The sequence below is a fragment of the Rhamphochromis longiceps genome, linkage group LG5 (assembly GCF_057381845.1).
Source record: "Rhamphochromis longiceps isolate RC_006_pf linkage group LG5, R_longiceps_female_GT1.1, whole genome shotgun sequence".
Taxonomy (NCBI): Eukaryota; Metazoa; Chordata; class Actinopteri; order Cichliformes; family Cichlidae; genus Rhamphochromis; species Rhamphochromis longiceps.
Genome location: NC_140561.1, coordinates 32469368 through 32494441, shown reverse-complemented (window position 1 = coordinate 32494441; position 25074 = coordinate 32469368). Strand labels below are relative to the sequence as shown.

The window sequence follows — 25074 nt, the reverse complement described above, 5'->3', positions numbered from 1 at the left end:
AGGGTCTGCCTTAATGCCACTACTGCTGTGCTATCGCACTGGAAAAACCTTAGCTCACTTCAACATTTTGTTGACAGATGTGCATATGCAGACCCCTCACATTTCTATAAGTCTATAACACTGAAAAATATGTGTGTTTTGATAATATTTAGATGATTTATTTGCAATTCAACTCAGTGCTGAGGATGCACAACATTTCACAAAGTCAGTGAAGTGCGAAATTGATGCACAAGCATCTATATCTCTACTTTCAAGCGAGCAGGAGTACAATATAAGGATTACTGAAACAAATAGAAGTGTGTACAATACTGAGTTCATTTACAACAGTAAGAGATTAAAATATGACAGACTGTCCCATTAAACTATTATGAGTGGCTTTTTGAATATTACACATGGTCAGCTGCTGTGTAGTAAAGCATTTTGCATTTTCACTTTAATACACATTATTAAGGTTATTGCATTATAATCTTACAGTTCTATTGGTATTACTAGGTCAGCCGTTAATAATACAGATTTAGAATAAGTGTGGAAAATTAAAAGGAAATGTGGTATATAAATATTTGTTAGCTGCCTCTGCCCCAGTGTTAATGCTCTGCTCATATGAAGACAAACTATTAAAATGGGAAATTCTTCATCTTAGGGAAAAGCTACTATACTGCCCTCCTTGGGTCCAAATCATAAAGCATAAATGACTCACAGCTTCGTTGGGGCTCTTGTTCTAACTTTGCAAACATTAACATGGGTTGGCTTTTCCAACTTTAAAGAAAAGAGGTATGGTGGGACAGAAACAGTATTGTTTGGGACCACAACTGAAATTAACTTTCAGTTGCTTTTTACTCAGCTTGCCTAGGCTTGGGCAAAAAATACCTTGGTTAGGAAAAGGACATGGTTTCACATAAACCTTTTAAAAATATTATTTAGTTACATATAGATTCATGGATCCATATTTCACATTTCCAAGGACCAAATGTCTGTCCCCTCTAAAGCTGCTGATGTCAAGATGCATCTATCTATCTATCTATCTATCTATCTGCCTGCCTGCCTGCCTGCCTGCCTGCCTGCCTGCCTGCCTGCCTGTCTGTCTTAGTGAGGGAGTTTCCTGAAACCAAGCATTTTCTGCTTTTCATGTAGATGGATATTAGAAAGTAATTTTTAACCCATAACGAGTTGTACAAAACCAGTTAACTGGACATAATCCTTTTAGAAGAATAATTATTTACTGACTTAACAAATCTGGCTTAGTTTGTCCTCATATAAGAGCAGAAACACTTGAGCAGAAGCAACCTCTCGTGTTCAGACAGAAATAGCCAAGCTATAATTGTAAGTCAGGTTGTGAGCCTGTTTCTATTCCACAGCCATTGAGTCACAATAGGATAGAACAAGTGAGAATATGCTCTCGGGCAAAGTCACAGCCAGCAGGAAGAGCCAGCTGAAAGAATCTTCATTATATGGAACAAGGAGTCATTTATGGAGCACTGTTACTCTGTTCAGGGACAATCTGACAAACATATTGACTTTGGCACACATGAGGTTTGAGATATGTCTGCACCTACTTTCCATTATCCCATAATTTGATTTACGTGAAGCTTCAGTTCTGTTGCAAGGTTTCAATCTGGCACCTCGTGAAATGTTGAATATTGTGGATTTGAAGAGTATTTGCTTGTCAAGCTCAGAAAAAAAATATTATCAATACAGTGCAATATGAATTACCCATCTCCTGAAAAGATCATATGCATTACAAACTTTATGTATTCGCATATTACCACCGCTCCCTCAGTGAAATTATAAAAGAATGCCGTATTCTGTACTCTCGCCTGCATTATTCAAGAATTTGCCTGAAATGATTTGGGATTAGCTGAGGTTTAAAATCAACTGCTGATGTGGGAAATCTGCAACCTATATCTGTCTGCTTGGATTGAATGGCAGTTTTGAAGGTTTTCTTTTTTTGTTGTTGTTTTTGGGTTTGTTTGTTTTTTAAATCAAGTCCAACTCAAAATCTACTTATTTCTTAGCCAAAAACAGCTGCATCTGTCAGTCCTTGATGGCAAAAAAACTTTACAATATCTAACATATTTGTTTTAAAATAATACAAAACAAGTTAGCTTGGTGTATCACTACATAGTTAAATATCAGATTACTTAGTGACAGCATCTGACACCATCAGGAGAAATTAAACTGCAGAACTAAATTAGTTCTACTAGCTGACATGTTTCTTGAGCTTAAAAAAAATTCATACCGAGCATGCAGGCATGAAAAAATGTCACAATTCAGCATTTTCTTTGGTATCCATGGCATCAAGGACTTCATATATAAGACCAAACCTTGCTTTCAATATATTATCTTCCTCCTTGGACTTGGCGACTCTTTGTTAAACTTCATAGGAATGTGCAGCTGTGCAGACATGCAGATGTAAACACACCTTGTTTTAAGTATTACCTTTAGAGTGGGTGGTGCCTTTATATGTGTCACCCTATATTGCTGAACTTTATTCTCCTCAGCCGAACTTCATTAAGTGTTTCTGCATAAGCCATCTAAGACTGCTGAACCTTTGTACGAGCATGAGCAACCCAGATTTTGCAAGATTATCTCCACATAAGTAATTTAGGGTGAGCATCAGCGTGCAGTATAATTAGAATAAAATCATTCTCTCAAATCTAATCAATTAATTTACTTCTAAATATTGAAACGTTGACCACTAAGAACAGTCACTGAGGTCAGTCTATAGATCTACTGCAGGGCTGACTTGTGTGAATGCATAAATACAAAAAGGATGGATTAAGGAGTGGTTGAATTCTATGTACCAATCCTAAATTGTAAGGTATTTCTAAACTGATGGGAGTTGGACATTACTTCAGTTTATTTATTTGTTTATTTTGAGTACCTTTTTAATTGTTCTGTGTCTCACATATATTTCCTTGACTTTTCAAATGACAATTTGTATTCTTACGATCAGTGAAAACCATGCATTTCCAAATAGTTTTTTCTTTTTAATTAAAAATCACTCTATTTGTTGTCATTTCTTTCTATTAGTAATGCATAAAATGAATTTATTAAGTGTAAATGCAGAAAACTAATGCTTAAAAAAGACCTTCACATCAAACCAAGGTCCTTATATATTTTTTCATCTCTCTTTTTCTTTAGTGCAGTAATTTCCTTCTTTTATTGAGTCTACAGTCTTTACTGAATTCTATTCTTACTCTTTAGCACACTGAATTTTTGAACTACAATAAAGATTTCATATTCTTTACACATGCAGCATGTGCTCATGTTGCTTGTGTCATTGAGTCATGTGGTAAATGTTGTGCATTCAGGACATAAAATAAAAATCTTGAATTTGTTTGAATTAACTGAGGTGGTTCCTCGCCTTCGCCTTGTGTCCATATTTACAAACATATCATTTCTGGCAATTACCTAGTGTGGTGTGACAATGACAACGACCATTTCCCCCTGCATGAAAAAAGGTTCTTGCACCCAAACACACTGTGGTAGCATACTACAGAGAAAAAGGAATTATTTAGCATGTGTAAAGAACACTTCCACAACCAATATACCCTTTTCTAGCAAACCACAAGAAAGCTGCCCCTGTGATTCAAAACTAGTATACTAAACACACTATGCTGCCTTATATACAGAATACCTAAGTCTATATATTTTATTTTTATTTTACAGATATATACAATACATTGGCATTTCATTAGTTAAACCTGTTTACCTGCTCATTAATACAAATATTTAACCACACTATCAAATGTAAGCAGTTCAGTGCATTTAAGCATATAGTCATGGTCAAGACGACCTGCTGAAGTTCAAACTGAGCATCAAAATGGGGAAGAAAGGTAATTTAAATGACTTAGAACATGGCATGATGCCAGATGGCCTGGCCTGAGTATTTCAGAAAATGCTGATCTAGTGGGATTTTCCTGCATAGCCATCTCTAGGATTTACAAAGAATGGTCCCAAAAAGAGAAAATATCCAGTGAACAGCAGTTCTTTGGGCAGAAATGCCTTGGTGATGCCAAAGGTCAGGAGAATGCTTAGACTGCTTTGAGCTGATAGGAAAGCAACATCAACTCAAATAACCCCTTCTTACAATCTAGCTATGGAGAATAGCAACTCTGAGTACACAACACATCAAACTTAGAAGCAGATGAGTTCCACAGCAGCAGAGGACCACCTTGGGTGCCACACCCGGCACCCAATGAATAAAACTTGTATGGGTAAACCAACATTGGAGAAAATTGGAAAAAGGTTGTGTGGTCTAATAAGTCTTGACTTCTGCTGTAACATTCAGATAGCAGGTTCAGAATTGGATGGAAAAGGCATGAAAGCATGCATCAATTCTACTTTGTATCAACAGTTCAGGCTGAGGTTCGTGGCTCAATACCAACTGAGCGTTGTTTAACGGGTGCTCCCGTCGGTTTTGAGTCAAACTTTTAGCTTACATTACTGCAACCATTGGTGCAACTGACAAAAATCCTAACGGTTCCTGAAAGCATCAACTTGCTTTTTCTGTGATAGTAGGGCCATTACGTTATTCCCAGGCAGGGCGCCACATCCAAATGTTGACAAATAAGACAGAAAACAACACCACAAACTGCCAAAACAAAATAATTAAAAAACATGGTAAAAAGAACCCAAATGCCTGATAAAATATGTTTTGTGTAGATCTCCCTCACACTCACTCACTCTCTCTTCTCTCAACAAACTTTAGGCTTTAGAGGGTGAAACACCAGAACCTAGCTGAGTATTCCTGCTGACCATGTCCATCACTTTATAAAAACATTGTATTCATCTTCTGTTTCCAGCCATGTCTCAAATTATGCCCAACTGGTTTCTTAAACATAACAAGGAGTTTAGTCTGCAGCGTCTATATAATGCGATCATGTCAATTTGGACCAACTTCTCTGAGGAATGTTCCCAGCACCATTTTACACTTTAGTAACTTTAAAAAGTATGAAACACACAAATTTTATTCATTGTTGTGGGATTTCAGTCAGTTGACTTGCAATATATACACATGAGGATATATTATTCATCCCTATATGAAATGCTCTAGTGGATACCCATATGGAAAAGATATATATAAATCTTATAAAGTTTGTATCTGTCTTGTGTGAAACTTGTATGAAAAGCATATAAGAGTGAAAACAGATATAAGATCCCTTGAAAAATTATATAATGAAACTTGTATGTTTTGGATACTTATTAAAACAATGTATGAAAGTAATGAGAAAGTGGCCACTTTCATGAGTAAATCATGTAAGCCTTGTATGATTTACTCATGAAAGTGGCCACTTTCATGAGTAATCACATATAAGTTTTTACTATTTCTTTTCCATATGGGTAGTTTTTACTATAAAAACCCAAGAATTTGTGCAAAAGCTCCCCATGGTACAATTACTGGTACTGAAATGATGAGCGCAGAAGACGACAGAGAGAACAAAAGCAGTGTTAACTACTAGAGTGTGGTGCCAATTAGTGGTTAATTCCTAAAAAAAAACCCCCGGAATCATCAAAGAGGTATTTGGCTCTTTCAAAGCTGTCACATTGCTTATGCTTTTATTTGTATTTCTACATTTATCAACACAAGTTCTGCTTTGAAATATGGAAGTTCCTCAATTAAACCATGTTTGGAATCAGAAAATAACCCAACAATACCTCAAAAAAGTCATATTGTCATTTATGTATAGTAAACCCCTGTGGTTCCAGGATAATAATATATACAGAGGTCTAGGTCAACCTTCAAACTAAAGGGCCATGTTTGGCTAAACAATCAAACAGAGAACGATTTTAATTGATTTACAAAAGCCTGGGGTGACAGAGATTCATCCAGCTGCTAATTATCTTCTAAAGCTAACTTGCTAACTTTTCACAAGCTTATTTATGTTTTTTTTATATATATACACATTTCTCAAAAGATGGTGACTGTATCCTTTTATTCTGACTATGACTAATTTAGATCAGACATTTCGAAAATTAATGTAGGTTTTCCTCTTCCAATCCCTAAATTGATGGATTTCATGCATAATAAGGGTCCCAGTATAAAATGAGTTTCCCTATTAAATTTTCCATTTACCTTCCCCAGCTCTGATTCCTATTCAAGTTTAGAAAAATTGGTATACTCAAAAGAAATCAATTCGATCCATGCCCAGAGGCTGCTTTCAGGGGCGCCTAAACCTGCAGTTCTTCTTTCCCCACAAATTTATCGCCTGTCCCACAGTCCTTTGTGCAGCAGTAAAGACGAGTGTCAAATCTCAAAGTGCAGAGACCACAGGGAAAGACACATGGCACCATTTTTGGAAGGATGTGCCACATTCCACCATTCAAGTATGAAACTGGAAAGATTAACTAAACTAAACAACATTTGGAGACCTCATATGTGTGTTTCTAGCTTATACCTAACACAAAAATATTGTTTAGTAATATTTAAATAAAATGAAAACTATTTACATAACAATATAAAAACTGTAGAATCTCTCAGAACACAAAGAGGCAAAACAACATAAGCTATTTAAGTCCACGTCAAGGCAGAAAAGTGTGACTGTAAGGAATAAGGGATTCATTCATTAAAAAAGACAGCAAACATCAGACTGTGCTGAACAACAAGTCCTTGCAGCACTATATTAATAATCATCTGCTTTTTAGTGACAAATGTCAGGAAAACCTAACAGTGTTTCTGTAAAATCTTGGCGTCTATGTGTCTATAGAACAGCGTCCTTGGCATGTAAGTTTCTGGAACACCATTCTTCCTCAGGATATTTCTTTATTTGGTGTTTTCATAAAGTATCGGGTTCTCTAATGTTTGACCAAAATTTCCCATAACTTTTAAACTGGGTCAAGTAACTGGTGACTTTGAAGGCCAAAACATATGATTGGCACAAGTTTCATACTTGTCAAACCATTCAGTGACCCCCTCAGCGGCCTGTTGAAAGTGCTATTCTGGAAGACACCAGGTGAGCACTTAAAACAAGTTTGTATTTATTTAAAATCACGCTTAGAGATATGCAGACCCAAACAATCTAGCATCATGCCTCTCACAGCATAACAGAGCAGCTGGATACCCTTATTGTATGTGTCACAGCACGAGGATGAGAAAGTGTGGACCCAAATGCAGATGACGGAGATGGAAGAGAATATTAAGAAAATATTAAGATAAACTAATAAAACTAAACTGGGAAAAGCTAAACACCAAATCACCAAATCAGTAGATACATAGAGAAAAACCTGAATCTTGAAACCTGAGAGCTGGAAAACCTGAAACTTGGAAACTCGAGGGGAGATAAGCAGATGGACCAACAGGGGAGAAGAGAAGACTAAATACACAAGGATAACATGGAGATGTGAAACAGAAGGAAAACACAGCTGGGACTAATCAGAGACACATGACAGGGAAGGAACATTGAACGCACTAAAAACAATATTAGGGATGATTAAAATAAAACAGGAAACACGAGAAACAAGCTGAGACACAGACTCGACTCTGGGATGAACAGATATGAGAACATAACTGACTTGACGTGACACATGAAAGACAGAGGAGGCACAGTAACAAAAACTAGGACTAGAACCAACAAATATAACCAGAAACTAATTGAAAGAATATTAAAAAACCAGGAAACACAAAAACACTGGGTCCCCAAACCCATGACCATGACAGTATGATTCAAGGAATTGTGTTTTTCTTTCATTTTTTTCTCTTTTCTATATTAAAACAGGTATTGAGTTCAAATTTCTCACCACAGTGTGTATTGAAATTATCCTCTAACAGCATAAACACAGCCTACGGTTCACTATTATCCATCCATCAATATGTTCTAAAAAATGTTTTATATGTTCTACAGATGTAATGGAAAGAAAACATGTCTTTTACGTCTTTCAAGGCCTTATCCTGAGCTCACTGACTTTCTGGCTTTTGGATTGAAATATTTTAGTTGAGCATAATTCTTACAAAACATTCCTGACAAAATAAAGAGAACTATTAGAAAACCAAATAGGCACGGTTACAGATGAGTGACCTGTTTATTTCCTTTCATTTTTAGTTATTTTATTTTATTTCATTTATTATCTTCATATTAGGGCTAAAAATGAATCAAATTGTACACTTAAATAACAAAGGAGCTCAGTCTTTTTAGTTGTTCTTTTTTCTAACTCAGCTGTCTCTTGGAAAATGAATCAAAATAAGCATCATTTCTTAAAATGAATGAATGAATAATTACAAGGAAAAGAATAACAATGATAAGTTTTGGCAAACTTGGGAAATAAATAATTAAACACTGTGAAGTCAAAAACTATTTTAGGCAGATAAGTCCACAGAAAAGGAGAATTATCAAGCAAGGTGATATTGGGGTAAAAGGTAGCGCAACAAAGAGTGTTTTTTTTTTATCCTTTGGTAAAATCAGTAGTTTGTCTCTGGGGAGGCGAAGCTGTTTCTCCTCTGTCGCCTACTCTGTCATCCATGCTCAAAAGATGGGACCTAGGTGGGGAGCAGAGCGCAGCAAGTGATGAAGACATCCTTAGTGAGAGGGAGTGAAGGGAATGAGGGAGACGCACCACAAGGAATGAAGCTTACACTTCACAGCATTCAGAGAACCACAAGGAGACACTGGGGAGGCACCGTGTTCAGTATCAGGCATACATGTCCTAGGATAAAGGTAGGAGTGCTACCCAAGAAAACAAGAAAGGGCTGCATCATGAAAGACTTCACAAGGTTATTCTGAAGTGATGGTTTAAAGACTTTTGGAGCCATTTGAAGATGTATACTTCTGCATTATGGCATGGTGCTTTGAAAAAAAAATGCTGATTTGCTGAAAGCTTCCTCTTGTCTAAAACACTGTCTCAATGCAACCGACAAGTCTACAACCTTGACTTGACCATTATTTTATTCAACTCGCTTACTTTAAGTGATGTTTCACTCTCTAGTGTTAATATAGTAGAACAATCTTTGCATGATGTCCTCCACAGCTGCTCCGCCATGGCTCGGATTATATATAGAGGTGCATGCAGAAATGATTAATGCTTTACAGGCAGAAGACGCTGTGCCTTCTGGGGTTTAATAAACATCCCTTGATGTCACATGGAGGAAAATGGTATTTGTTTACGGCAAAATGTACTCGACACAGCCCAAGTTTTGGCTCTTTAACAGTGCTAACCTACAGTCACGCAGGGTCTACTCAGGACAGGCTAAATTCAAAATGAGAAGCAAAACTTTTGCCTGCAAGGTCTCATGCTATTAAGTGTGTACAAGGGAGATGAAAATAGATACCCTAAAATAATGCAGTTGAAAAAAAACCCACACTTTTGTGTTTTAGCACTATTTAATATAGGGAACATAGGACTGATGCGCAGCACAGAAATGCTTTGGCTGGATAATAATGCTATTATACTTTCCTCAATATTTTTTCCCTTTCCTAGACACTCTGCCTGTCTTTGCCAATGATCTGCAAACTAATCCTAGTGCACCGCATTCAACTAAAACTAAGCTAGCAGTTAATGATGGATGGAATGAGTCAAAAGATTAAAAAACTGAGTGCTCCCAAAAAGATAACTGAATCCTGGAATCCTTTCTTGTGACAATAGATAACATCATTTACTATTAAAATCTGTAACCACATCAAGCATATGACTTTGTATTTGAGAAAATAATTACAGTATAAAATGGGAAAATGTTATCATATTTATCCATCCATGTCTTTAGCAGAGCTTAGTGTTTGAAATATCATAGCACTTCCTATGATGTAAGTTTTTAGATACTTTTTGCCCATCAGATCTCAAAGGATTCTTTACTGCTACCTCTACTTTTGCTGCTTTATAGTTTTATGCATACAAAGGCAAAAGAAACTTAATCAGTGCACATAACTGGCTTACATCAGCTCTTTTTACACATAAACTCCTTAAAATGTTGGAGAACTGTGTTGGTATATTGTACGAAGTTGCCCTTTTTAACTGCACATAGCGGGAAATAACCTGCTTCAGACTTGTTTGCAATTCTGTTCACGTTTAGTAAAGCAGAGGGAGTTTCCTGCATAGAGTGCAGTTCCCACTCCCTGAGTGAGAATTTACTAGACTATTACTGCACATGGATTAAAGAATGTTTAATGTTAGAACCAAATGCAACAAACATTTGTATTCTCCACGTTTAAGTTTAAACTTCTAAGTGCATCTGTGAAAACAGCTAGACGGTGTGTCATGATAGCTCATGCAGACTATGTCAGGCCAAATATTGCATCCTAAAGTCTTTTAGTGGACAGAATATAAGCAGATGATATGACGCAAGCATCAGATGCTTGTTTTTTGTTTGTTGTGTGAAATCTCTTGGTATGAAAACAGGCTTACTCATGAGGCTTCAGCCTTGGCATGCGTTGGCCGCCCTGCTGATGAGTGCCTGGTGAATGTCAACTGAATGAGGCACTGAATGAGCTAGAGGGTAAAAATGGCTTGTTGTTAATGTGGCCTCAAATGAGATACAGTATGGCTCCAAATGTGATTTCAAGATTATGCCGCAACCCAGTTGAAGCTCATTAGTAGCAAGATTGGAGCAAAATATTTCACTGTTTTACCAATGAAGGTTAAAAACCCTGCTTCTCTGTTAATAAAAGATTTCATGTTTGAGTGCGTTTTGAAAAAAGCAAAAACGCGTAAAGGGGATATTTTCTGACAAAACTGAATATGGAAGGGAGCCCCCCCCCAAAAAAAAATCAGAGAGAAATTCCTTTACTTTGAATTAGTGACACACAGACTGTCAGTTCAATGTTGGGTTAAAAGAATCATTGAGGAAGCCCATGGGTTGTTTACTTTTGCCTCATTTATTACCACAGGGTTTTCACAAAGGCAGACATTTAATAATTCAACTGAATTCATTTAATTCTTCTTCTTTTTTTTAGTACAGTGGGCTCCAAGCCAACATATTATATTGGCTCTATAAGCTGCTCAAGTTAGAGAAGCGGAAAAAACACTCCTCAAAGGATAGTCTAATGTTTATTGCAGCATTTCCTCATAGTGAGATATGCGTCTTTTTTTCTTGTCAGTCAGCAAAACTTTGAAAGAAGTAAATTTCAAGTGTAAGTATGTTTCATAGATATATCTTTTCCACATGTCCTCAGATCAGAAATATCATCCTAGCAACCTATTAAGCAGAGCATTTTAACATTTAACATTGTGGTGAGCAGAGATGGGCAGTAACACGTTACTGTAATCCGATTACTTTTTTCAAGTAACGAGTAAAGTAAGGGATTACTATTGCAAAAACGGTAATTAGATTACCGTTACTTACCCATAGGAACGCTGCGTTACTGCATTACTAAAACCGTGATTTTTTGCAAGAATGTCTCATGACAGTGACGTAAGCAAGTGCGACGTTCGTGACAACAGCTGTGTGCGGATCAACAGTGGCTCATATATCGAGTGCTGGAGAGTATTATTAATCCTTTATTTATCCAGGTAAAAAATCTCATTGAGATTAAAAATCTAATTTCCAAGAGAGACCTAGTATGAGCATGCAGTGTTTAAAGCGTGGAAGTACTGACCTTACTTTAAGTTTGGTTCCATAAAAAGTGACAAAAACATTAGTGTCCGTTGTGCGTGGGAAGAAAACTTATTTTTACAGCGAAAAAACCCCCCTAAACTTCCAAGCAAGCACCGAGTGCGCTACGACGTAATGGGAAATTCACAGAGAAACTCGCGGATTCTTCCACTGACCGCCGCGGCACACCTGTACCAGGGTAAACCTCCGCCTACCCTACTCCTGCTTTACAGGTGAACATAGAGCAAAAGGACCGCTAGTTTTTGACTTTATTTCTTTTTTGCTGTGTTTTCTTGCATCTATTTGAAAGAGTGAGTATAAACACGAAAAAAAAAATATATAGTTTATGTGCTGGAATGTGCAGAAAATAGGTTTAAATATTAAACAAATCTCTTCCAGTCAGAGAATGTTGCATATAATTACATTTTTGCTTGATGCATAAAGTTAAAAGATTAAAACAAATAAAACAAGTTTTAAAAAGGGACCTTTCCATTTGATTACATTTTGTATGACAGGTTATGTAGAAAAAGTAGAATTGGGCTGAAAGGTCTATCGATTTATCACCTATTCAGGTTGTAAATCGTGTTTTTAAAAAGTAACTAAGTAACTAAGTAATTAATTACTTTTGAAAATAAGTAATCAGTAAAGTAACGGGATTACTTTTTGGGGGAAGTAATCAGTAATTAGTTACTGATTACTTTTTTCAAGTAACTTGACCAACACTGGTGGTGAGCATTGTGAAATAGTCCATTTAAATCAAATTTTGATCTTTTCTTACACCAAACCAAGTAACAATGCTGCTTAAGTCTAATCAAAGAGCAGTTTAAAAGGAAACTAAAATTACAGTCTGTTTATCCTCACATATTGTCGTGTTTTCTTCTCCTCACCCCCAACCAATGGCTGCCCCTCTCTGTCCCTGGTTCTGCTGGAGGTTTCTTCCTGTTAAAAGGGAGTTTTTCCTGTCCACTGTCTCCAGAGCGCTTGCTCATAGGGGATCTGATTGTTGAGCTTTTCTATGTTTTCTCTATATTATTAAAAGGTCTTTAGGTAAATTTAGGTAAATGTTTTTGTTTTTGTGATTTGGTGCTACATAAATAATACTGAATTGAATTTGCTGTTTGTTGAAGTTGCTGGGATGTCACTGACATGGACAGGGTGTTGTTTAACATCAATGTTGTGATACAAAGTCTTTTATGGAATTTACTGAGACAGGACTCACTCCAAACCCATCGCATACAAATGCCGATAAAGGACCTATAGCCAATATGCTGAGACTCACTGGATAAGGACAATGTTCAGGTTTAATACAGTAAAAGGGATTATTTTAACCAAGACCATATTTCATTCTTAAACTTAAACAAGTAATTTTTAGTTACCAAACCCAATCAGCTAGTTTTTGATGCCTGAAAAAAGAAGCAGCATAAAGTAACATAAACCTAACCACCAAGTGAAAGCAAACAGAGAGAAAACACCAACACTAATCTGTGAGAGAAAATAAAATATGAACCTTGATTCTGGCTGTGCTGCAAACCCTCTTACTTCATTGTTTATACTTTGCAGCTCTTTACAAGAGTACCATTATTGCTTAGCATCAAGGAATAAGTGTCAAGACACCAATGTCAAAGGACATCTTTGACAGCACCATTATTGCAAAAGAACAATTTTTGACACAAAGTGACAGAAAAAAATGGTGGAAAATTCCTTTTCATTGACAAAAATCTTTAGATTGAAAACTCTGATTCCACAAATTCCTGAAAAATATGGATATAATGTTGACATAAGATTGTAGCCAAAAAGGCAAAGATCATATCGTTTTTTGCATATAACACTTTTGTATGGAATCAGTTGAATATGTTCTGGTGGTGACACCCCTCTGCAGAACATTAAGTGTGATGAGCAGGAACGTGACACAGAGGATAAATGAGAGAGTAGAGGAGAATCATATCAAGGACTCTCAAACAATCCCCTATGATGACCTGAGGCGTGCTAAAAGACGACATAGCAAACACTTCAGAGTGCAAGTGATAAGTCTGACAAAATTGGCATTCTTTCTGAGGGAGGAGAATTAGGACACTGTCACTTTGTGTCGATTCTGGCCAAGATGTTTGCCTCATTTTCCCAAAACGTCCAGGACACAGAGGAAACAATTGCTCACTAACAATCCATCAAACCCTGCCACCCAAACAAGCTTCTCCAAGCATAAACACACAAACTGGCATGCAAGCATTCACACACAGCCACTAAACTCTTCTTACTCGTGCACTGAACTGCTGTGTCTGCAGGCATTGCTGTCCAAGGGCTTGGCTTGTGCACCATTAATCCCACCCATGAATTTATAAATGAGCACCTAAATATACACAGTGTTTAATTAAAGTTAGATGTCTATTACTGAAGCAAATCCCAGTTATATGGGAAGAGAAGGTAATCAGTCCCTCTACACCTTCATCCCTGTATCCACGGATTACAAATACATCTTATTCATCCTAAATATTAATCGAAAATATTTCTAACATTACATGACATGATGTTGTGGAGATGTCACACGTTACCAAACCATTGTCTCAAACACACAGCACCACAAAAAGCTAATTGCTTTGAGCAACATGCACAGATCAACTAGGAGCGAGCTTTCCAAGGTCAGGATGTGTTATTATGAGACAAATACCCTTTCCCTGTAATCTTTGGAATGTCGCATAGAAATCACTTTGGGTAATAACAAATAATGACCGGATTTTTACCATTGGGGAAAGAGATATTGATTTTTTTTCACCCACCAAAGCCTTAAATTATGACCTTAGCTTTACAGCAATGGATATGTCACTGCTCTCAGAATGAAACATCAATTTTTCTGCCTGGAAACAAGTGTGTCCTGTGAAGTTTTAAAATCACACTATAATGAATTCATTACATGTGAATAACATGTTATAATTTATGCACCAAAATGTCTCCCATTCTGGCTTTCGTCGTTGCTTTATACAAATCTACCAGACAAATTATTCTACATAGAACGGGACATGAAAAAGGTATAAAAAATTAAAGAGAAAAGGCCTTATTGTTTTGACTGGTGGTTCAAAATGTGTACAGTGATCCCTCGCTATAAAGCGGGTCACCTTTCGTGTCCTCGCTGTTTCGCGGATTGTTTTTGTGCAATTTTGCACTTATTTATTTTTAACAGCGCATTGTGTTCTGCATCCTGATTGGCTGTGGACCATTGTCAGTCAATCTCGTGTTGTGTCTCCTGTACAGTACAGAATGCGTCCAGCTTGCGAAATTTACATAAATCTTTGATTGCTAGCAGTGTGACGCTGAAGTGCTGTACTGTATGTTTGTAAGTTTTCTCCCCAACGAACACAACAATGTCGACAAAACATTTTGCACCGTCAAAAGCACCTGCAGGTGCCTTTGGTTACATTCTATTGAGAGCTTTGACAGTGTTTAAACAAGAGAGAAAAGTGTGAAAATGTTTATGCCTGTCTGAGAAAAGTGTAAACAGTGTGTAGTGAGGGGTTATAATAATGGTAAAAAATAAAGTTGGCTGTTTCGCGGACTTCACGTATCGTGGTTTATTTTTAGAATGTAACTCCCGCAATAAACAAGGGACCACTGTATTTTAACTATGAAGGCATCAGTGGTACTTGCATTTGAATAAATCCAATGCTGTTCACCTGTTACAGGACCAGAGTTATATGCAACAATACTATCATTTTTGTCATTTGAAGCTGAAACTGGTGTTAATTATTGCAACCATTGACCTTTGCGGCCTAGCTATCACTTCTTACAAAAGAGACTGTAAGTTCCACTTACTTCCTTTACATTTTGTTGAATGTATACACAAAGCAGTGTAATGCGGATTTTATCCATTCATCTATTCTCTTAACTGCTTTTCCAGTTCTGGGTTACAGGGTGCTGGAGCCTATGCTTGCTGTCATGGGATGAGAGGCAGTGTACACCTAGACTGATTAAAACCCAAATCAACTGATCAGAGTTTCCTAAAAACTCGAATCAGTCAAAATAACTGCAACTGGTACAACTCTAACTGTAATACATGACTGCTTACAGTTTGAGTCAATTTGGTCTTTAACACTATGGCCAATATCTACTGGAAGCGATATCCCTCACAGCATAGGAGTGCAGGAAAAAGACTTCTCAAACTTGCAAGAAATTGAAGGACAGCAGTGTGAGTGTCAAGAGTTCAGGGTTTAGCCTTTTAAAACTCATTGATTGAATTCTTGGCAGCAGATGCATTAAAATGATAATTCTTATTTATGAAGCCCTTTTAAAAATTAAAATACTCACCATGTACCGCTTCCTATTAATTGACTTTTTTCTTTCTCATTTTCTTTCTTTTGCCTCTCTGCTTTTTTCTTTACTTCCCATTGAACTTGACACACTAATAGGTTATGAATAATTCTGTTTCAGTTTAGACGGCAATTAGCTACAATGCCAGGGGCCATTCTTCTTCCTTTCTAGTGGAGTGGTGATTTAAGACCCAGCTGAGTAAGGGGGCTCCAGCCGTCCGACAACCACATCATTTTCTTCTTTCAATCCAAGAGTGAAACACAAAAGAGTTAACTGAGCAAATCCTCTCTCATTGATAAAGTCTTTCTCTTAAGTAAATGTGGAATGTGGGGGAGGGCTCTACACAGAATTATCCGATCGCTTACCAAAAAGAAAATAAAAGGGTCACAGGCTTAGTTTAAATATATATGTTAAAAGAACTAAAATGAAAAGAAAAAGAAAACATCACCAGTTCCTGGGGGCAAAAGAAAAAAATCTTAATACTGGAGTAAGGTTGTCAAATGCTGTCCCTCTCTGGTGTTCCACTGAAAAATTTTACAATTGCTAATTAGCCACAGGACCACATGGAGAACAGCATGTCTTTGCTCTGGAATTGATACATCAGAGGCAAGCAAAGCAGCTGTTGTAAGAGGGACTTAAATACAAGAATTACAGCACAGGCTGAGCAATAGGTTACAGGCACAAAACCACAAAACCTCCTCTAGTGATTGAAACAAAGAGGCAACAATATAAAAAGGTAAATGGAAGAAAACAAATATTCATGTGAATTAAATGAACATGTTTGATAAAAATAAATATAAAAAATCAAAGATCAAATCAAAATAGGTGCTTTATTGAAAATTGGTAAGACTTCTGAACAGTTGCTTTTATAGTAGAAAGATGTCTTCCTATCAACTTGAATTGTTAGTTGGATCAATTTTATGATCCTTGCTAACACACCCTCAGGAACCAAATTTCTTTTAACTTCATATTTGAAGGAAGCAATAAACGTCTGATGGCAGAAATTCAAGATAACGATCATTAATGAAATTTAATCAATTCCTCCATAGCCCAAGGACCTATCCCTCCACAAGAATACAGGGAACATGTTTAACTATTCTTGATGTCATTAAGACAATGAAAAAAAAATACATCCTTAAACAAGAAAAAATAATACTGCATCAACCTATAAAAATCACCTCTTTGTAAGATATCTTTGGTATTCATTGAGTGAGGGTAAATAATTCACTTGCCGCCTCTACTCCCATTGTTTTCTCTCTGAGCCAACATCCATCTGATTAGTGTGTCATTTAGTGTGTCATATTAATTAACGAAAGACCAAGACAGACTTTTAATTCATTTGAAAGCCTGATGCTTAACCTTGTCCACCCCAGCTGTAAAACTCAGAAACCAGTCTTACTTGTTATCGTCTATCGTCCACCTGGGCCTTACACAGAGTTTCTCTCTGATTTCTCAAACTTTTTATCTGATTTAGTGCTCAGCTCAGATAAAATAATTATTGTGGGTGATTTTAACATCCATGTAGATGCTAAAAATGACAGCCTCAACATGGCATTTAATCTGTTATTAGACTCAATTGGCTTCTCTCAAAATGTAAAAGAACCCACCCACCACTTTAATCACACTCTAGATCTTGTTTTAACATATGGCATAGAAACTGAACATTTAACAGTGTTTCCTGAAAACCCTCTCCTGTCTGATCATTTCCTGATAACATTTACATTTACAATAATTGATTACACAGCGGTGGAGAGTAGACTTTATCACAGTAGATGTCTTTCTGAAAACGCTGTAACTAAGTTTAAGAATATAATCCACCCACTGTTATCATCTTCAATGCCCTGTACCAACACAGAGCAGAGCAGCTATCTGAATACTACTCCAACAGAGGTTGACTATCTTGTTAATAATTTTACCTCCTCACTACGTACGACTCTGGATACTGTAGCTCGTGTGAAAATTAAGACCTCAAATCAGAAGTACCTGACTCCGTGGTATAATTCTCAAACACGTAGCCTAAAGCAGATTACTCGTAAGCTGGAGAGGAAATGGCGTGTCACAAATTTAGAGGATCATCATTTAGCCTGGAGAAATAGTGGGATGCTTTATAAGAAAGCCCTCCGCAAAGCCAGAACATCTTACTATTCGTCACTGATTGAAGAAAATAAGAACAACCCCAGGTTTCTCTTCAGCACTGTAGCCAGGCTGACAAAAAGTCAGAGCTCTACTGAGCCAACCATCCCTTTAACCTTAACTAGTAATGACTTCATGAACTTCTTCACAAATAAAATTTTTATCATTAGAGAAAAAATTACCAGTAATCATCCCACAGATGTAATATTATCTACAGCTACTCTTAGTACCATTGATGTTAAGTTAGACTCTTTTTCTCCAATTGATCTTTCTGAGTTAACTTCAATAATTACTTCCTCCAAACCATCAACGTGTCTTTTAGACCCCATTCCTACAAAACTGCTCAAAGAAGTCCTGCCATTAATTAATTCTTCGATCTTAAATATGATCAACCCATCTCTAATAATCGGCTATGTACCACAGGCCTTCAAGCTGGCTGTAGTTAAACCTTTACTCAAAAAGCCATTTCTAGACCCAGCAGTCTTAGCTAATTATAGGCCAATCTCCAACCTTCCTTTCATATCAAAAATTCTTGAAAGGGTAGTTGTCAAACAGCTAACAGATCATCTGCAGAGGAATGGCTTATTTGAAGAGTTTCAGTCAGGTTTCAGAGTTCATCACAGCACAGAAACAGCTTTAGTGAAGGTTACAAATGATCTTCTTATGGCCTCTGACAGTGGACTCATCTCTGTGCTTGTCCTGCTAGACCTCAGTGCAGCATTCGATACTGTCGACCATAATATCCTATTAGAGCGATTAGAACATGCTGTAGGTATTACAGGTACTGCACTGCAGTGGTTTGTATCATATCTATCTAATAGACTCCAATTTGTGCATGTAAATGGAGAGTCCTCTTCACACACTGAGGTTAATTATGGAGTTCCACAGGGTTCAGTGCTAGGACCAATTCTGTTTACATTATACATGCTTCCCTTAGGCAGCATCATTAGAAGACATTGCAAAAAATATTCACTGCTATGCAGATGACACCCAGCTCTATCTATCCATGAAGCCAGATAACACACATTAGGACATAAAGACCTGGATGGCTGCTAACTTTCTGCTTCTTAATTCAGATAAAACTGAGGTTATTGTACTCGGCCCTGAAAATCTTAGAAATATGGTATCTAACCAGATTCTTACTCTGGATGGCATTACCTTGGCCTCCAGTAACGCTGAGAGGAACCTTGGAGTCATTTTTAACCAGGACATGTCCTTCAACGCACATATATAAACAAATATGTAAGACTGCTTTCTTCCATTTGCACAACATCTCTAAAGTTAGAAATATCCTGTCTCAGAGTGACGCTGAAAAACTAGTTCATGCATTTATTACTTCCAGGCTGGACTACTGTAATTCATTATTATCAGGAAGTCCTAAAAACTCACAGAAAAGCCTTCAGTTAATCCAAAATGCTGGAGGAAGAGTACTGACAGGTACTAGAAAGAGAGAGCATATTTCTCCTGTTTTGGCTTCCCTTCATTGACTCCCTTTTAAATCCAGAATTGAATTCAAAATCCTGCTCCTCACATACAAGGTCTAAAATAATCAGGCCCCATCTTATCTTAATGACCTTGTAGTACCATATCACCCTATTAGAGCACTTCGCTCTCGCACTGCAGGCTTACTTGTTGTTCCTAGAGTATTTAAAAGTAGAATGGGAGGGAGAGCCTTCAGTTTTCAGGCCCCTCTTCTGTGGAACCAGCTTCCAGTTTAGATTTGGGAGACAGACACTATCTCTACTTTTAAGATTAGGCTTAAAACTTTCCTTTTTGCTAAAGCATATAGTTAGGGCTGGATCAGGTGACCCTGAATCCTCCCTTAGTTATGCTGCAATAGACGTAGGCTGCCGGGGGACTCCCATGATGCATTGAGTTTTTCCTTTCCAGTCACCTTTCTCACTCACTATGTGTTAATAGACCTCTCTGCATCGAATCATATCTGTTATTAATCTCTGTCTCTCTTCCACAGCATGTCTTTATCCTGTTTTCCTTCTCTCACCCCAATCGGTCGCAGCAGATCGCCCCGCCCCTCCCTGAGCCTGGTTTTGACGGAGGTTTCTTCCTGTTAAAAGGGAGTTTTTCCTTCCCACTGTCGCCAAAGTGCTTGCTCATAGGGGGTCATATGATTTTTGGGTTTTTCTCTGTATCTATTATTGTGCGATCTACTATACAATATAAAGCGCCTTGAGACGACTTTTGTTGTGATTTGGCGCTATATAAATAAAATTGAATTGAATTGAAATTTAAAAAAAGAAAATCCCACAAAACCCTGACACACAGCAGTGTGCTAACAGATATTCTCAAAATTATACCAAGTGCAAAACAACTGATCACACATGTTAGAAAAAAAAATCTGATTATGTAAATATTCATTTTTATCGAGTATGCTACATGTTTTCCTTCAAATTAGGGCAAATGAAGGAAAGATCAGGGATGATGGGCATGTGCAAATATTTTTCGCACACAACTTAAGGTTAGTTCAGGAAATAAACGTTGAAATAGAAAGATTGTCTCACTGTATTATCAAAGAAATGAAATGGATACTCCTTTTTTTAAAGACAGTAAAATTATATCTAACTTCTAGAAATTTGAGCTAAATGGAGCTGCAAACAATACTTACTTTGCATTATTTTAAACACTTGTTTAATATTTTTGTTTCTTTTTGGGGTAAAAAAGATTTCTTCTGACATACAGGAAAACAGTATCTCTGTATCATTTTTTTAAACATCCCCCTATGGCACCGCATATTGAAGCTTCAGTCTTTTGAGTGATCAAGAGGCTTCTCCCTTGCCTGCAGGCGAGCAGCACAACCAGTTTTTCAGTATTTTCTCTCTGTCTGACCTGCAGACTTTGAACAGTCCCTCACCATGCAATACATGTCCCACCCGAGCATCCCATTTTAACCAAAAAGACATTGACTTTTGGTGCTTTTAAAATGATGATACTCACACATAACCGTAAGAAAAACATTCCCTGAAGCCAGGACAACTTTCTCCCTTGTTGCCCGGTCGTAGATGCCCACATGGCATTCATAAGGCCCGTTGTCTGAGATCCTGACCTCTGGGAGTCTGCAAAGTAAAGGGTTACACTGTGAGTTGATACTCATGTTTCAATTTTTGTACTAACATCTGACAACAAAACAATTAGATTAGCAAGTACATACATGGGAAGATAACTATTTGTGTTCACAGAAGCTACTTCCAGCTGCTCCCTCATTCACTAGGGGTCACTACAGCAGGTAGTGCCACATGTTTAATTTGGGAGATTTTTACACCTTCCTGACACAATCCCCAAGGGATCTGTGTCTCCTCTCGGGATTAAACCAAGGCACTCTTGCTTGTCAGGTAAATGTGCAAACCATGACACTTTCACATAAAAACTGAATGTGTCAATCAGTGTCAACAGAACAGCCTTGTAAAGGTTCAGTCATGATGCACGTTAGGGCTGTGCGATATGACCAAAATCTTATATCCCGATATAAGAATTCTATCGTCCCGATAACGATATAAATCACAAAAATTTGTGAAAATTTTTTTTTCTGTAAATTCTGTGAATCTCGGGCAGCTCGACTTGCGGAAAGTGTTTCCGGCTGCGCGTCATGTAGCTGGAGTCCAGTGTTTTAACAGATGCATGAAACTATACATTTCTAGACATAAGTTGTGAAGGCCGCCGTTTTCTTTGTGAGTATTTATTACACGGCGTGCTGCGGGGAAAAGCCTGTTCTAACGTTTGAGTCTAAGGTTTATTTTTTAGCACCTGGCGGCTCTTTTTTAATTCTCATCCGTAAATAATCTGCTCTTTCACGTGATTCAGTTTATTTTGAAAAGTCTCAACAGGATCTTGAGCTTTATTGTGAAAGGTTTATGTGGAACATAAACAAGCGGACATGCGATGGTGTTACCGTCGTTGTTGCTAACAACAACGCATAAAAACAGGCGCTTGTCTGTCAGTAGTGTGGTTATATTAAATATAAAGAAAGACACTACTCTGGCAAGTCTTCTCTTTTTCACTCTCCATCTAGGCAGTTGCATTTTCTTGCATTTGTAGGCAGAAGAAGTTCTAGAGGAAGGCCTGCATTACAGGAAAACTCCTAGGGGACAATCGATCTCTCTTTGCGGTGTGCTGTTTTTGCCGAGAGAGAACTTTAAGAAATTAATATAGCCACTACAGTGACCATCAAAATGCTGAAAAAGTATTGCTGTAAACAGTTTATTTTGCGACACCACGAAACAAGCGATAGCGTAAAATGAAACGATAGACGTTTTTATATCGTCATCCGATATATATCGTTATATCAAACAGCCCTAATGCACGTGTATAATTGCTATCAAAATTAATCCAGAGTCCAGAGATGACTGCAGCCCAGCCCTTGAGCAATGAAACCCAGAGCGTCAGTGCTCCACCCAACATAAACCATGAAAACCAAAGTTTGGCCTTCAGGAAGTGTTTCTGTTATGGAATATGTTATTGTAGTAGCAACCAGGAAAATGGTAGAGAATATCGTTGAAAATGAAGAAGTTATCTACATAGTGAATGACTTACTTAAACTGAAACTGTAATATTTTCTAAACTGGTGAGCACAAGGCCAAATTTTAAAAAGGATTTGTTACAGTCACAAAACTTTACAGGTGCATTCGAGGGTGTCAGGATCCCATCACATAATGGTTCCTTGTAGTTGACTAGATTTAACTAGTTAACTACAAGGAACGATTATGACAGTAAACACACACACACGCAAACAAATCTAAAAGTTGAACAGCGAGCCCCTTTTGCAGGCCCATTAATGACCAAGGGTCCATCTGTATCAGTTTTTTGCTCATCCATCATTTTTTAATAAATTAATCGGACATTGACGATGTCTGTTAGAATAAAAGATCCCACAAAACAAAGTTTATCAGTGTCTCACATAGACTGAATAAATCCTTAGTTCAGATTACAGATCAGTTGAGTGTCAGAATTCAGAAGTCAAAAAGTTTAGTCAAAAAGTATCACTCTTTTGCTATCGTCTGCATCCTTCAAATGAAAATACACTGACTTTGGTCAACAGGGTTGTCAAATGTCTTTGGTACATTTGACAACCCTGTTGCCGGTGTATGACACTTTTTTCTATGAAAGATAAGTGTAGAGTGTTCTTATAAAAAAACAAAAAAGAAAACCCTAAAAGTATATTTCAGAAAACAGCTTTCACTATACTTGTTTTTCATCTGTAATTCTGCAGAGAAACAACAGGCAGCGATTATCCAGTCAGCAATAACAAATGGCCATTTTTGAAAGAGAACAAGAGCACAATCTGTATTCTGTACTCAGCTAATATGTCAACAGTGATAATCAAAGTGAGACACCACTAGTCACATTTAGCTCCTGTGATTTATGCCCACAAAACAGGGACAATTGTCCTTGCTGCTCGGGTGTTTCAGACGGGGACCTCTGTTAGAACAGCAGCAGGGTGCTCTTAGCAGCCAGGCTTTAATGAGTTCAGCTGTGTTTTTGTGTGTGTATGCATATAGGTGCGTGTCTGGAGGAGAGGAGCGCTCCCTATTGGAGAGCAGTCAAATCAGTGTGACTATGTGTATATATATATATATATATATATATATATATATATATATGTGTGTGTGTATGTATGTGTGTGTGTCTGTGTGTGTTTGTTTTATTTAACTTTTATTTATACAGGGGGTCCCATTGAGACTTAATGTCTCATCTACAAGAGAGACCTGTTTCAGACATGTTTACTGAGACTTCTATCTGACCACTGTATGATTTGTCACATCTTTGATCCATGAATAATTAAGAAATAGGAAATAAAACACCACATTTGAAGTTTGTACCTGCTGATTAGACAAGTGCTCTACATGTGTTTTATTTCTCTGGTTCTTCAAGTGTTTAGAAAACCTAATGAAAAATGGATAGATACTATGAATAGGAACACTGAGGTTTTCTCCCATAGCACTTGAGGAATACGTATATAACAGGCAACACTTTTTTTTAACACTACTGAATAAAAGTGATGAGAATAGCACAGTGACTCTCCCTCTGTGGTGGTGTTGGGTAATTGGTTTTATTATGGTAAATGCTGATGTAGTCCATTGCTTTGTTTTTGCAAACAAAGCCATAGTTCACTTATCCACAGTCCTGACTACAGGGAGTGCAGAATTATTAGGCAAATGAGTATTTTGTCCACATCATCCTCTTCATGCATGTTGTCTTACTCCACGCTTTATAGGCTCGAAAGCCTACTACCAATTAAGCATATTAGGTGATGTGCATCTCTGTAATGAGAAGGGGTGTGGTCTAATGACATCAACACCCTATATCAGGTGTGCATAATTATTAGGCAACTTCCTTTCCTTTGGCAAAATGGGTCAAAAGAAGGACTTGACAGGCTCAGAAAAGTCAAAAATAGTGAGATATCTTGCAGAGGGATGCAGCAGTCTCAAAATTGCAAAGCTTCTGAAGCGTGATCATCGAACAATCAAGCGTTTCAGTCAAAATAGTCAACAGGGTCGCAAGAAGCGTGTGGAAAAACCAAGGCGCAAAATAACTGCCCATGAACTGAGAAAAGTCAAGCGTGCAGCTGCCAAGATGCCACTTGCCACCAGTTTGGCCATATTTCAGAGCTGCAACATCACTGGAGTGCCCAAAAGCACAAGGTGTGCAATACTCAGAGACATGGCCAAGGTAAGAAAGGCTGAAAGACGACCACCACTGAACAAGACACACAAGCTGAAACGTCAAGACTGGGCCAAGAAATATCTCAAGACTGGTTTTTCTAAGGTTTTATGGACTGATGAAATGAGAGTGAGTCTTGATGGGCCAGATGGATGGGCCCGTGGCTGGATTGGTAAAGGGCAGAGAGCTCCAGTCCGACTCAGACGCCAGCAAGGTGGAGGTGGAGTACTGGTTTGGGCTGGTATCATCAAAGATGAGCTTGTGGGGCCTTTTCGGGTTGAGGATGGAGTCAAGCTCAACTCCCAGTCCTACTGCCAGTTTCTGGAAGACACCTTCTTCAAGCAGTGGTACAGGAAGAAGTCTGCATCCTTCAAGAAAAACATGATTTTCATGCAGGACAATGCTCCATCACACGCGTCCAAGTACCCCACAGCGTGGCTGGCAAGAAAGGG

The 25074-nt window shown here is 37.6% G+C and overlaps 1 protein-coding gene across 2 annotated transcripts in view; it reads right to left on the bottom strand.

Moving 5' to 3' along the window:
• Nucleotides 1-25074, bottom strand: part of igsf21a (immunoglobin superfamily, member 21a) — a 194803-nt gene that overhangs the window by 47071 nt on the left and 122658 nt on the right. For both annotated transcript variants that reach the window (XM_085407246.1, XM_085407247.1), the window contains one exon: nucleotides 20903-21021. In XM_085407246.1, the coding sequence (XP_085263372.1) occupies nucleotides 20903-21021 (119 nt within the window). The remainder of the gene's footprint in view (nucleotides 1-20902; nucleotides 21022-25074) is intronic.